The sequence below is a fragment of the Notolepis coatsorum genome (genome assembly GCF_963971535.1).
Source record: "Notolepis coatsorum genome assembly, chromosome: 15".
NCBI classification, from domain to species: Eukaryota; Metazoa; Chordata; class Actinopteri; order Aulopiformes; family Paralepididae; genus Notolepis; species Notolepis coatsorum.
Window position 1 is genome coordinate 21457877 of NC_140179.1, and position 15950 is coordinate 21473826.

The 15950-nt window shown below is 43.0% G+C and overlaps 1 protein-coding gene across 2 annotated transcripts in view; it reads right to left on the minus strand.

Moving 5' to 3' along the window:
- Positions 1–11590, minus strand: part of tm7sf3 (transmembrane 7 superfamily member 3) — a 50202-nt gene extending 38612 nt beyond the window's left edge. For both annotated transcript variants that reach the window (XR_014620547.1, XM_084330322.1), the window contains exons 1-2: positions 11428–11590; positions 4517–4671 (exon numbers count right to left, since the gene is read on the minus strand). Coding sequence is in view for 1 of the 2 variants with exons in the window: in XM_084330322.1 (XP_084186448.1) it covers positions 4517–4671; positions 11428–11512 (240 nt within the window). In the remaining variant the exon portion in view is untranslated. The remainder of the gene's footprint in view (positions 1–4516; positions 4672–11427) is intronic.
- Between the last annotated feature and the right edge of the window lie 4360 nt (positions 11591–15950).

A 15950-nucleotide genomic window follows, 5' to 3' on the forward strand; every position in this document is an offset into this window, starting at 1 on the left:
CAAAGACAGTGGGATCGAATCCAGCTGTGGTGCTTCCGGGTTGGCCGACCGTCCATACTAACACAATTGGCTGTGTTAGCGGGTGGGAAACCCGGCGAGGGTGGGTCCTGGTCGTTGTAAACAGCGACTCCTACAGTTCGGTCGGGGCACCTGAACAGCAAAGGAAGGGTCTAGGAGAGGTAGTGTGATCCTTCCACACGTTACACTCTCCCAGTGAGAGTCCGTGCTGCCAGGTGAAAAGAAGCGGTGGGCTGGGTACACATGTGTCGGAGGAAGCATGTGATAGTCTCCGCCCTCCCGGACCGACGGTAGGGGGTAGAGTGCGCAACGACCAGGAAGGGGATTGGGAATTGGCATAACAACTAACATTGGGATGGGAGAAAAACGGAAGAAGAAGGGGGAAAAAGATTAAAAAAATAATAATAATATCATGAATAAAAAAAAAATTAAATAAAAAAAGATAAGATATTCCTTTATTCATCCCCTTGGGGAGATTCGGGTGTCATAGCAGCATGGGGGGGGGGTAACCGTCTGTTGTGTGGTAGTGAAAGGGTTAACCTTCTGTAGTGTGGCAGTGAAAGGGTTAACCCTTTGGTAGTGTGGTTGTGAAATGGTTAACCCTTTGGTAGTGTGGCAGTGAAAGGGTTAAGACAGCGTTAGCATGTTCATATCTTTTGTACATTTTTCCTTTTTGGCCCAAACCCCTTGGTCCCTTGAGGCGCCTGGGAGCGGAGCCAGAGGTCAGAGGTCAGAGGTTGTACGTCTGCCAGCCGCCATCGCAGGGACTGACTGTACGTCAGCTGACTTCCCCGAGAGTCTGAGGACCACACACAGAGCCTCATTCATCAACCATCCCCACGACTAATCTATATGCTACATACAGGGGTGTAAAGTACTTGAGTAATTACACTTTGTTACAATACTTAAGTACTGTTTTGGGGGATTTGTACTTTACTCGAGTATTATTAGGTTTGTATACTTGTACTTTTACTCAATAACATTTCAGAGAAAAAAAAACACACTTTACAAAATGCAGACCTACAAAGTACAAAGTACAAATCTTGCAGGTCCAACCATTTTAATTAGTATATTTGTTTCTCTGGCCAAACTAACGTTAACAACGTTATTAATCCTGCGGCCGCTCTTTATTTAAAAACAACCAATCAAATCCCTCATCCGACTCATATCGCTGTTCTCTATGGTTCTAGTTATTTATTTTTTATCGACTTTTTTCTCCCATTTTCTATTTTTTCTCCCATCCCAATTTCGTATCGTCCAATTCTACCCTCCCCTGTCTCGAACGTTGCTAGACCATGCCTCCCACAAGCCGGCTGCAATGTGGACGAAGCCTTACATCACGTGTCCCCTCCGGTAGAGCCATATGAAATCCGTTTTATTTTTTTCCAAATTCCGTTTTTTCCGTTTTAATATTTCAGAATTCTGTATTTTGCTTTGTACGCTCATTTTACCATCAGAAATAGTGTCTAATAAGTGGGAATGAATAAATGTCCACAATTTAATAAGATATAACAGTCCATTTAATAGGGCTGTCTTAAATACTTCGAAGCTTCGTTCGATGGGCATGGGATTCGAATATGAAAATAAAATTTGATTATTAAAAAATATAAAAATATAAATGATATATATATTTTTTTTTGCTAAATCAACTCTGCCTCTCTTTGTTAATTACAACAAGCAATGCTGTTTGTTATTTAAGATGAGGTCAGACTCGGCACTGACAGGTTTGTGTTCATTGTGCTGCTTTTATAAAGCCTCAAATGACGGCTTACAATATTTCATGAAAGCAAAGTGTTTTGTTTGTCTAAGATTTAAAAAGGTTTAAACTTTACAGCACTGACAACGTTGAACAAAGTGCTGTACAAGTCCCACAACATTATAAAAAAAAAAAAAAAAAAAAAAAAAAAATTATTTACAGTTTATTCCATTTTTATTGCTCAATTCCGCGATTCCGTCCGCGATTCCGTGATCGCGGATTTCATATGGCTCTACCCTCCGGTACTCGAGGAAGCAGCCGTCGCATCTTTTCACCTGCACAGCGCAATCTCTCAGCGGCGAGGGTCTGCGTGGGAGGGACACGCCGCCCCTGTCGCTTCCTGATTCTGCTGCGCAGGCGCACCAACCGACCTGTAGGAGTCGCTGTCCACAACGTCCGATCCCCACCCATCAGCTTTCCCACCCCTAACACTGCCAATTGTGTTAGTATGAACAACCAGCCAAGCTGATAGCAATGCGGAGAGCTGGGCTCGAACCCAGCGTCTCCTGCATTGGTGGCGAGCGCCTTGCCCACTACACCACCTAGCCGCCCCGTCTATGGTTCTAGTTCTCATCCTACTCATAGTACTGTACTGTTCCCTATGGTTCTGTTCTCTATGGTTCTAGTTCTAGGCGACAGGTCACAGACACTATATATAAACTATATTCAATTCGTAAAATACTTCCCCTAATCTAGGTCATCCATCAGGGAAAAGAAATACAAGCAATTGAGAAATAACCGTAAAACTGTTTCCTCATTTTAAGGTCTCATTGACAAATAAACCCATGTGATCGCTCTAGTAGCCATGTGCTTACAGCACGTACTGCATGCATCATGCTCTGGAGAGCAGAATATGCGTTAGGAAATAGAGGTTTTGCAGGTTGATGGTGACACTGCTGGATACAGGCCATCTACTGACTAGGGATGGGCATTTGAAGGCATATCAATATTTTAATATTCTATTAAAACATACACCGTACATATACATATAGGCTATATCTCTATATGAAAACATAGATCTCTATATGAAAACATAAGAGGATATATCTCTATATGAAAACGTGAGAGAACGTGGCATTGATAAACCATGACTTACCCTGGTGTAGGAGAGCGTGGCATTGATAAACCATGACGTACCCTGGTGTAGGAGAGCGTGGCATTGATAAACCATGACTTACCCTGGTGTAGGAGAGCGTGGCATTGATAAACCATGACATACCCTGGTGTAGGAGAGTGTGGCATTGATAAACCATGACTTACCCTGGTGTAGGTGAGCGTGGCATTGATAAACCATGACTTACCCTGGTGTAGGTGGGCGTGGCATTGATAAACCATGATTTACCCTGGTGTAGGAGAGCGTGGCATTGATAAACCATGACGTACCCTGGTGTAGGTGAGCGTGGCATTGATAAACCATGACGTACCCTGGTGTAGGTGAGCGTGGCATTGATAAACCATGACGTACCCTGGTGTAGGTGAGCGTGGCATTGATAAACCATGACGTACCCTGGTGTAGGAGAGCGTGGCATTGATAAACCATGACTTACCCTGGTGTAGGAGAGCGTGGCATTGATAAACCATGACATACCCTGGTGTAGGAGAGTGTGGCATTGATAAACCATGACTTACCCTGGTGTAGGTGAGCGTGGCATTGATAAACCATGACTTACCCTGGTGTAGGTGGGCGTGGCATTGATAAACCATGATTTACCCTGGTGTAGGAGAGCGTGGCATTGATAAACCATGACGTACCCTGGTGTAGGTGAGCGTGGCATTGATAAACCATGACGTACCCTGGTGTAGGTGAGCGTGGCATTGATAAACCATGACGTACCCTGGTGTAGGTGAGCGTGGCATTGATAAACCATGACTTACCCTGGTGTAGGTGGGCGTGGCATTGATAAACCATGACTTACCCTGGTGTAGGAGAGCGTGGCATTGATAAACCATGACGTACCCTGGTGTAGGAGAGCGTGGCATTGATAAACCATGACTTACCCTGGTGTAGGAGAGCGTGGCATTGATAAACCATGACGTACCCTGGTGTAGGTGAGCGTGGCATTGATAAACCATGACGTACCCTGGTGTAGGTGAGCGTGGCATTGATAAACCATGACGTACCCTGGTGTAGGAGAGCGTGGCATTGATAAACCATGATGTACCCTGGTGTAGGACTAGGAGAGCGTGGCATTGATAAACCATGACTTACCCTGGTGTAGGAGAGCGTGGCATTGATAAACCATGACGTATCCTGGTGTAGGAGAGCGTGGCGTTGATAAACCATGACGTACCCTGGTGTAGGTGAGCGTGGCATTGATAAACCATGACGTACCCTGGTGTAGGAGAGTGTGGCATTGATAAACCATGACGTACCCTGGTGTAGGTGAGCGTGGCATTGATAAACCATGACGTACCCTGGTGTAGGAGAGCGTGGCATTGATAAACCATGACGTACCCTGATGTAGGTGAGCGTGGCATTGATAAACCATGACGTACCCTGGTGTAGGTGAGCGTGGCATTGATTAACCATGACGTACCCTGGTGTAGGAGAGTGTGGCATTGATAAACCATGACGTACCCTGGTGTAGGTGAGCGTGGCATTGATAAACCATGACGTACCCTGGTGTAGGAGAGCGTGGCATTGATAAACCATGACGTACCCTGATGTAGGTGAGCGTGGCATTGATAAACCATGACGTACCCTGGTGTAGGTGAGCGTGGCATTGATAAACCATGACGTACCCTGGTGTAGGAGAGCGTGGCGTTGCGTGACTGCGTGTGGAACTGCAGCGTGACGTAAGCCAGGTCCTCTGGGATCCTGGTGACCACCGCCTGCACCGTGTCGTTACGAGAGAAGCTCACGTTCTGGAACATTCCCAGCAGGAACACCACGCGAGCTGAAGAGATAAGAGAAAATATCCAGTTGAGCCCCGATGAGCCTGAGCACCTGTCCCAACTCTTCCAAGAATGGGGGGGTACGAGTCTGTGGCTGAACGTTAGGGGTGGGAATCACCAGAGGCCTCACAATACGATATTATCACGATACTTAAGTCACAATACGATAGTATTGCGATTCAAAATATATTGCAATATGCTGAGTATTGCGATATTAATATTGCGATTTATTACCTTTTTTCAACTGCAAAGTAAAACTTTGTCAACATGTTTTATCTAATAAAATAAAGTTTTCAGTCTGTTCATCTCACTTCAATAATTTGTATTGCAGCAAATGGGATTTTCTCAAGCAGACAGATGTCAACACTGTAATCTGCAAACTGAACTGTTTGTATTACAGTCATATTCCAACTTAACTGAATGCACACGTGTGCGTGTGTGTGTGTGTGTGTGGACTACTGTACTATTACAGGTAGGGGTAGGGCTGGGCGATATGACGATATTATATAAATATCGGGTACAGTTCATTAACGATACACTTTTTAAACGTATCGTGGATATCGTGATGTTTTGCCCTCGCGTTAGAGGATTGTGTCGCGTCAATCTGGCACCACACGTTCAAACTTTGAAAAAAGTTTCAGTCAAGCGACCTGCACAACCCCGCCCCCCACACACACGCTACTGCATCAAAGTTACTTATAATTAACAAAGGCATTCGTTTTGTGGCATTAACGTTATATGTTACACGTTCAATAGCATCAGCATATTTACCCGACCATAGCTAGCATTGTTTTGTTGGTCATTCATAGCTCAGTTCCTTCCTTTGCTCAGAGAGCACGTACTGAATTGAACTTATTCTGCAATCTGTTAATAAAGTTTTCAATCAGACAAATGTATAGAAAAGCTTTTATTATAACATGCGTTGCAGTAAAATCATTATGCCTCGTTTAGTACTCCTGTGGAGCGCTGGTAGTCTACTCGGGGGCCGCAGGGAGCTAACGTTGTTGTTGTCGTTGTTGATCTCTCGTCAAAATCAATCGCGGACATCCCGGAAGTAAAAAACGAATACGCGCTTGCCGATTGGTGGTAAGAACAGCAGGAGGTGGGTGCTAGCGGTGTGACGTAATTGGCAGAATCGACTGTCAATCAAAATGGTTCTGTTCCTGACACGACACATGCATTGCAAACTCAGATTATGGAGATATTACTGGAGAACATGGAGCTTTGTTTGAGAGAGATACAGTGAGTGCTGTCTCTTAAACTCTTAAACTTTTTTGTCTTTTTAGTCAAGTTAGTCTGTTGAAGATGAAAGCCAGTGGGTATTGTATGACTCAAGACTTCAGCAATAATCATGAGCATTATAAAATATATAAAAAACACACATGGCATGATGGAATACCATAAACATATTTCTTGGTGTTTCCTTTTTTAAGTAAGTAAAGAGGCCTATGTTGATATCGGTGAGCACAATTTGTAACACAAAAAGAGAGACGTGTAGCCTATTTATTTATTTAATATTTTATTTATTAATTTTATTATTATTATTTTATTTGTTGCCATGCCTAAAATAATAAAGTCAAGCATAGGGCTAAAACATTTTCATAAACAATATTATAATGTTTTGTTATATGGTTATAATAAAAGCTTTTCTATACATTTGTCTGATTGATTGAAAACTTTATTAACAGATTGCAGAATGGGTACAATACAGTACAGCTCAATACAAGTGGACTGGAGGATGAAGACCAGAAAAAGACTTTCGGCTTTTTTACATAAGGGTGCTCCATTTTCAATTAATCAAAACATTTAGAGACATACAAATATACAGTAGTTTCATAAAAATGCTAAAATATATGCAATATATAATCTAATAATCCAATCATCTAAATCTAATATATAATATAAAAATGCTAAATGCATGGGTATTTTCTATTTTGTCTTTAATGTTAGCTTGCAAACTCAAATACTGTCTTGGTAAGCCTCATAATGAATTGTTTGGGGGGGGGGGAAGAAAAACATTGTGATGTGTATCGTGTATCGCCGAAAGGTCAGAACATATCGTGATATCATATTTAGGCGCCCAGCCCTAGGTAGGGGTGTAACGATGCATCGATTAATCGAAATGCATCGATTCTAATGTGTTCGATTCGATGCATCGATTTGAATATGTTAGAATCTATTATAATCGAAATTAATGGAAATAAAAAATAAAAATAAAATCTTTTTTTAATGTTTTTTTTGTGTGTGTATTGTTTTTATTGACCTATAGTCCATTCATGCTGAGTGAATCAGTTCCCCCAGCCATATTTGTGTATTCAAAAATGTTGGGGAATTAACTGAGAAAATGTATCGAATCGTGGTCAAATAAAGAGATTTCATGATGCATTGAATCGTTGCCTGAAAAATCTTAATCGAATAGAATCGTTGTGAGGTCGAATCGTTACACCCCTAATTACAGGTATTGAAATGAACAATGCAACTTCCTTATACAAAAAGAAATAATAATAAAAAATGTTATTTAAAAAAATAAAATGTATCGATACTTGGTGTCCTTGTATCGATACAGTATCGCCACGCAAAGTATCGCGATACTATACTGTATCGATATTTCGCCCACCACTACTGAATGTGCTCCTCATCTTAGCTAGCTCCTCATAGAGGGGGTGGGAGGGGTTCTCTGCGGTGGTAGGCGAGTGCCAGCCTCACTTTAAATATCTACACTTCTACAACCACTATTTATTAGTTAACACAATAAAAAAGCGACAACAGATTACTATTGATTTGTTCATTCAATCATTTATTTGGCTCCGCCCACTGGACTGTTGCCAAGCAACCTGTCTGCCTGCTCACTAGCTTGCTACCTTGTGTCTAAAGTGAACGTTACAAAGTTTGTTCCAATCCAAGATAGACAAACAATTATGTAGAACACGTGTAAGGCGGAGTGATACATGAATAGTTAAAGGTCCCGGGGGTGCTATACTCTATATCAGCACTCGTGGAATGTCTCTCGTCCAATCAAATTATTTGGTCGGAACTAACTGTTGCATAGAAGGGCTTTAATACATTGTTGGAGCCCACGAGGGGTATCTTACACAACGCTTGGAGCAAAAGTTTCACCTTTCTGTGGGTGAGACTCTCATCCTATCCTAACCTATCACTGATGCTTTTGCAATAGGTACATAGGCTGAAGAAACACTAGAGGCCCTTCTGTGTTTCTGCATCCTGACAAGGACAATGATGTATGAAAGACAATACGATTAGTCAACTAAATCAACTGGCCAGCTCTGTCAAAACTCTTATCTCAAAGACCTTTGGAGTAGCTGAAAGTCTGGTCAGTCCTGACTTTTCCAACCATTGGCCTCTAAAATTGCTATTTCACTAGCCAAGATATTTCTGACCATGAATTTGTTTTGTAGATGCAAAAGCCTTTAGGAACTTTCTTAACTCGTCATGAATAAAAATGTAGGTCTGTTTAACTCCAATGTTTGCAAACATTATCAATGTAAAGTTAAACAAACAACCTATTACAGCGGCCATTTCTAATTAATAAGGTCTTAACTGATAACAATAGTAACAAAAGACCATATCAACTCGTCTAATGAGATGCTGACTTGGCTACTGACTGGGAAAGACTTCCTCTGGTTGAGTAAAGTCCCCCTCTGGTTGAGTAATGCCTCTTTTCCATCGTCAAAAGGAACTCAAGGAACTTTCTATAAAGTTTACTTTCTAAGATGGATTGTTTTTCAAATCAGCTCAGCCACGGACCATAGTCACACAGCGCCCATTTTGCTCTTATGTCATGCTCAGGTTGAGATGTAAGGTGGAACAGGGTGGAAAGGAATCCCAACCAGAGCATGACACAAGAGCCAAATGGCGTTTATTTTTCTCATATTTTTATATTCAGAGTTAATTATATTGTTAATGTTTACACTGTTTCTTTTAATATTTATATTTCATTTGATTGCCTATATTTATGTCTTTCTACTATTACCCTGCACATACCTGTACCTCCCCTCCATGCTGCTATGACGCACGAATCTCCCCAAGGGGATCAATAAAGGAATATCTCTTATCTCCATAGGGATAGAAATCAAAGGGTTTTGTTTTATTCATCATTTTCACAACAGTTCTAACATTTTGGGGTAATTTTACATCAACAAAACTTCTGTAAAAAAAATGCAACGAACGAGATCCCTGCACGCGGAGCCGTGTTATCGACCATGTTTACGTCATGGCTGGGGAAGATCATTTCTAGCCTCGACCTGAGGAATTATCTTTACCCTAATGGATTTGCTGAACCTTCACTCCACTCCTCTCTTCGACACGAGAGTATCATGGATGATAGGGAGGGCTCAACAACTTCACTTTGTTTGACAAAAGTATAGCTTTAATTGTTTTACAGTTCACCTAATCGAGCTAACGAGATCACATTGTTGAGCTAACGACATCACATATAATCCTCGTTACATATCTGTAGATACTATATCTATATCTGCACATATCCCTTACTTACTCTTACTAGTATTTATATGTTTTATATCCAGTTAATCACCTGTACATTGTATATTACTATTGCACTTTACTGTTACATTTGCACTCTGGTTGGATGTCAAACTTCCTTTGGTTGTACTGTATGATGACAATAAATATTAATCTAATCTTATGGATGAAATCATAGTGAAATTTAACTTCTGCATTTCGCTAGGGACCCCCTGGGGTTTACTCTGATCATCTCTCCTTATATCACTCTGCTCTCAGATTCATCACTAATGATAGACTAATCACAGCATCCTTTATGGATGTTATCTGAAGTGGTGGCGGCACATAAATAAGTGACTGCGGACACAAAAGCCCCAGGCTTGCAAACCGCAGTCACGAAAGGGGCTATGCTTGACCTTACTCCTAGAACCCACCTCACCCCTGCCCACTTTGACAACCTAGGATGGCTTAGAGTAGACAACTTGCAATGGGCGTGGTCTACAAGATACACTACACCACTAAGGTACCCATGTACATGTCGAAATACTTCCCAAAGGTCAGTGAATAATACCACACCACCAGAGGGAGCTCCACAAATCATGTTAAACCCAGATTCGGCACAAACAAGGGACTAAACACGTTTCGCAATTATGCCACATCAATGTGGAACGCCCTACCAACAGCTGTAAAATAATGTAAATCCCTACCCACCTTCAAAACGCTCTCAAAGAGCACCTATGGGTGGCGGCAATTCGAAACTGGCCACTGTAAATGTCCGGCCGGTAAATGTCCAACCCCGCCCAGGCCCTCCATGTACAGTTTCTATGTACAGGATATATTCTATCATTTCTATGTTAGAAACTGTCTGTAAAAAACAGTACTGTATACTTCACACGTGAAGGAAATTAATAGCATATAACAGTACTGTATATCATAAATGTTATGAATTGAAAATGGGGGGCCCTGATGTAAACAAGACGAAAGTCTTTCTCTGGTCTGCATTCCCTTAACAATTGTGTATTGAGCCGTACTGTACTGTACCCATTCTGCAATCTGTTAAAATGTTCAATCAATCAATCAATCAATCGTCTCGGTAAGGTCCCCTGAGTTTGCTCTGAACAGGGTAAATCTGCATTTTGCTATGATGCCTCTAGATGCCTAGTATGGTTGTCAATAGTCCAATGTACAATTTTGTTTGTTTGTACAGTGCCCCCCTCAATGTACAGTTTTGCTTGTATATACAGTGTGCCCCCCCCCCCCAACCACCTCCAATGTACAGTTTCTACGTCAAATGTATATACTCCCTTTTCCTGACTCCTTCTGTATCACAAACAGTACTGTATTTGCAAATCTGGTATGTCATAAATGTATAGATGTAGCAGTACTGACTATCTGTATGTCATGTATGTCATATATGTCCTGATGAATTGAAAATGGGGGACCCTGATGTAAACAAGACGAAAGTCTTTCTCTGGTCTGCATCCCCTTAACAATTGTGTGTATTGAGCTGTACTGTATTGTACCCATTCTGCAATCTGTTAATAAAGTTTTCAATCAATCAATCAATCAATCATGGAATTAACTCCAACAGTGATTGAAATGCTCCCCTCTGATGCATTTTAAAACCTTAATCTCCAACCTTCGTCAAACAAGTTGTACATGTTTTAATTGATTGTCATTCTTGCTTTTTGCCTCGTCTTGTTGTCTCTTCGTTGTGATTTCTAGGTTTGTTTCATGTCTCGAGTGTATGTCAGTATGTCACCTAGTCAGGTCGGACCAGAGGAAAGCGTTCACTCCGGGGGGTCACCGACCTGTATCTCCATGTAGGTGTGTTGTACAGTATTATCTATCGATCACACCAAAAAGAGAAGTGTCGACAAGAGGAACACAGTCTAGATATTCGTGTTCAGTGTTTTACACAGATGTGTTGTGTTGGACTGACAGCTACCTTGAATGACCAATTCCACAGGATGAGTTGGGCTATATACAGGTATTATTCAGAACATGACATGGCTACAGATTGGAAGAAACCAGTGTCAGTGTCACTCACTAGCTACAAGGTCCTTGTGCAAAATGTTGACCCTTTCCCACAAAAATACGCATTTATCGGTTGTCTTTTGAATCATCCTCACCCAGCAGTAGAGACCACCCGGCAAGGCGAACCTGCTGATTTAGAAAGTGCAAAGAGGAATCCTAATGCGCCCGGTTTCATACAGCATTCTAACGATGTCATGTTTTTATGTGGAAGATGTATGAAAACATTTGTCATCATAACTTACTTTCCTCTTGAGCTTGAACTTCACGCGTGATGGAAATTATTAGCAAGAAGCACCAAAACCAAGGATACATTTTCCTCGAGTCCATTATGGTAAAAAAAGAAAAGAAAAGAAAGAAAACGCTTTAAAACCGCAGCCAGCGTTTCCGAAGTAAAAGTCCCGCAAAATGCACAAGTAACATGACTGATGTTATAATATAAGCGCTGTGTTGGTCTGTGTCTCTCTGCTTCCGCAGTGCTGTGTTCCCGAGTAGAGTTCCCTGCAGCTGAGGGGCCGCGCAGGCGCACACCCTGCGACCCAGTCACTCACGTGACGTGAACGTGCATGGTATTTCTGTGCACGCGCCGTTTGATTGATTGAAATTTTATTAAAAGATTGCAGAATGGGTACAATACAGTACCTGATTAAATTCAAATACTTCTGGCACTCATTTGCTTCCATACAGTACAGCTCAATACAAACAATTGTTAAGGGGATGCAGACCAGAGAAAGACTTTCGTCTTGTTTACATCAGGGTCCCCCATTTTCAATTCATCATAAATAATACTGTATGGTTATTTATTATTATTTAGTTCATCATAACTCGGCTCATAACATTTGCAGACATGTAGTTGGGTAATGAGCTAGACACACGGTACCAGTTAGGCGGACTGAGAGCGAAACTCCGTGAAACCAGCGCAGATGTAAATAAATATTGGCCTACAAACATAACTTGTGAAATGATATCAGAGACGGTCAGATGTTGATTATGTCACATGATGAGGCAGTGAAAGTGGAAGCAACCAAGACGAACACGTGTGGAGTCACTGACTGACTGACTGTATATCTGGTGTGGTCACTTGATTCAATTAAAAAAGATTACCGATAACCAAAACACAAGCCAATAACAGAGATTTAAAAAAGAAAATAACAAGACAGCATTTTTTTTGTAAGATTTAGACATCACCAAATAATTGGTTGTAATGGTGAATGGTAGATGTACTTTTCTTATTATTTACATGTTTCAGACACTGCATTCAAATAATAAAATCTATCAATCTTAAAAAAAACTTTAAACAGGGAGATGATGACTTATACATGTAGATTTATGTTTATGAACCTTATACCAAGCAGGATCATGAGATTGATCAGACACTTCAATGAGTTTTAACATTGTTTTCAACAATAAACTAACATATTTTAAGATGTAACTTAGAGTGACCAGTATTTCTTAAAATATATATTTCCAAATCTGTCCAAAATTGAATAGAATATGAACTGTGTCATTGTTTCAGGTTCACTATTACAAAAAAAATTACATTTTGACACCATTACATTAGAGGGGTAGAAATTGTGTAACATTAAAACATTTACTTACTTTTGTTTAAAATACCTAATTTAAAAGGGACAAAGCCATCATTAATGTTAGATATTTGTGAGTTCCAGTATGAATTCCCTCTTAGTGAGATCTTGATATCTTATTCCATCTTCACTTCCATTTATGATTAACAGGTTGTAGATAGATATACTTTATTCATCCCCTTGGGGAAAGTCAGGGTATCTCATGGCTCCACACAATAGACATATACAGACAATGACAGTTTCTCAGTTGTTCACAATTGTGTGAATGAAAAAAGTAAGCGCATGATACAAATTCAAGTACAACATATCTACCAGTAATTATAAAAACCTGATCAAATAAAAACAGGTGTATAAAACAGGTGTATAAAAACAGGTGTGGGGAACAGGAAACAAGCAACCAACAGCCACAGGTCAAGGTCCCCCGCACTAGACCGAGCTGTTAACAGTCTGATGGCTGTGGGGACAAAGGACCTCCTGTGCCGCTCAGTCTGCGAGCGCAGGGAGATGAGCCGTCCTGCTGCGACTGCTGCTCTGCCCCAGCAGGGTGGAGAGGGGGGCTGCTGCTCTGCCCCATCAGGGTGGAGAGGGAGGCTGCGGCTCTGCCCCATCAGGGTGGAGAGGGCGACTGCTGCTCTGCCCCAGCAAGGTGGAGAGGGGGGCTGCTGCTCTGCCCCATCAGGGTGGAGAGGGGGGCTGCTGCTCTGCCCCAGCAGGGTGGAGAGGGGGGCTGCTGCTCTGCCCCAGCAGGGTGTGGAGGAGAGGGTGGCTGCTGCTCTGCCCCAGCAGGGTGGAGAGAGTGGCTGCTGCTCTGCCCCAGCAGGGCGGAGAGCGTGGCTGCTGCTCTGCCCCAGCAGGGTGAAGAGGGAGGCTGCTGCTCTGCCCCAGCAGGGTGAAGAGTGGCTGCGGCTCTGCCCCAGCAGGGTGAAGAGTGGCTGCGGCTCTGCCCCAGCAGGGTGGAGAGGGGGGCTGCTGCTCTGCTCCAGCAGGGTGAAGAGGGTGGCTGCTGTCTGGCCCAGCAGGGTGGAGAGGGGGGCTGCTGCTCTGCCCCAGCAGGGTGGAGAGGGGGGCTGCTGCTCTGCCCCAGCAGGGTGGAGAGGGGGGCTGCTGCTCTGCCCCAGCAGGGTGGAGAGGGGGGCTGCTGCTCTGCCCCAGCAGGGTGTGGTGGAGAGGGTGGTTGTCCATGATGGCCAGCAGCTTGCTCTGCGTGCGACTCTCCACCACGGTCCCCAGTGGGTCCAGTCTCCTCCCCACCACTGAGCCAGCAGCCTTCTGGACCAGCTTATCCAGCCGCATGGCATCCCTGGCCATGGTATTGCCACTCCAGCAGACAGCGGCATAGAGGAGCACACTTGCCACCACTGCCTGATAAAACATGTACAACATTTCCCCACACACATTAAAAGACCTGAACCTCCTAAGGAAGAACAGCCGGCCCGGTCCCTTCCTATAGAACGCGTCCGCGTTTGCAGACCAGGCAGGCCAGCTTGTCGTCCAGGTGCACACCCAAGTACTTATACGTCTTATATGTGTTTCCCCGGATGCTGACTGGTTGCAGAGGTGGTTTAGACCTGTGGAAGTCCAGTATCATCTCCTTGGTCTTAGTTGCGTTCAGGAGAAGGCCGTTCCGTTCGCTCCAGTCGCTGAAGGCTCCCACCAGGTCCCTGTACTCTCCCTCCTGTCTCTTCCTCACACACGCCACAATCGCTGTGTCGTCCCGAGTACTTCTGGACGTGGCAGGACTCTGTGTTGTAGGTGAAGTCTGCCGTGTAGAGGGTGAACAGGTCCCCTGTGGAGCCCCAGTGCTGCTGACCAGTCTCAGAGACACAGTTGCCCATCCTGACAAACTGTAGTCATTCTGACAGGTAGTCAGTTATCCAGGTCTTGTAGAGGTCCGCCCCCATCGTTCTGACAGGTAGTCCGTTATCCAGGCCTTGTAGAGGTCCGCCCCCATCGTTCTGACAGGTAGTCAGTTATCCAGGCCTTGTAGGGGTCCGCCCCCATCGTTCTGACAGGTAGTCCGTTATCCAGGCCTTGTAGGGGTCCGCCCCCATCGTTCTGACAGGTAGTCCGTTATCCAGGCCTTGTAGGGGTCCGCCCCCATCGTTCTGACAGGTAGTCCGTTATCCAGGCCTTGTAGGGGTCCGCCCCCATCGTTCTGACAGGTAGTCCGTTATCCAGGCCTTGTAGGGGTCCGCCCCCATCGTTCTGACAGGTAGTCCGTTATCCAGGCCTTGTAGGGGTCCACCCACATCCTTCCTAGCTTCTCCCTGAGTAGCAGAGGCTGGATGGTATTAAAAGCACTAGAAAAAACTAGGTTGTGCATTTTGATACAATATATGGCTTTTCATCAACCACTAAACTAAATTCTTTGTAAAAAAGGTTTCATAACTTAATATATGGCCACTACTATCAAATACATCAGTGAAAAGATGTACAAAAAGATGTACAAAGTATATTTTCCATGCAATGAGTTTACCTGCTGATAAAACTCTGATCAATGAGTTTACCTGCTGATAAAACTCTGATCAATGAGTTTACCTGCTGATAAAACTCTGATCAATGAGTTTACCTGCTGATAAAACTCTGATCAATGAGTTTACCTGCTGATAAAACTCTGATCAATGAGTTTACCTGCTGATAAAACTCTGATCAATGAGTACCTGCTGATAAAACTCTGATCAATGAGTATACCTGCTGATAAAACTCTGATCAATGAGTTTACCTGCTGATAAAACTCTGATCAAAGAGTATACCTGCTGATAAAACTGATCATTTAAGAGGTCGTTTGGTGATATTGTAATTGCATGACAATAAAAACATTAAGCCTCCAAATTTCTTACAGATATAATGTGGAATAAAATGACATAACGACTTAGAGGGTTCTAAGCACTTTTTAACCACTTAATCTTAAAGGTGTTGTTCATATCCACAAAATCCATAACTAAACACCCCCTTCCGCCCTATAGATGCAGAGAGAACATGTGCTTTTAGTTTTTTTAAGGAGAAATTGAAACGTCGTCTTTCCTGCTCATTTTTAGACATGAATACCAAGGTACTTGACACGTTGTTTTAGCCTTTCCACCCTGTTCCCGGGAACCCAACCAGAGCATGACATAAGACAAATATGGTTAATTACTTTAACCCTTTCACTGCCGTACTACCGAACGGTTAACCCTTTCACTGTG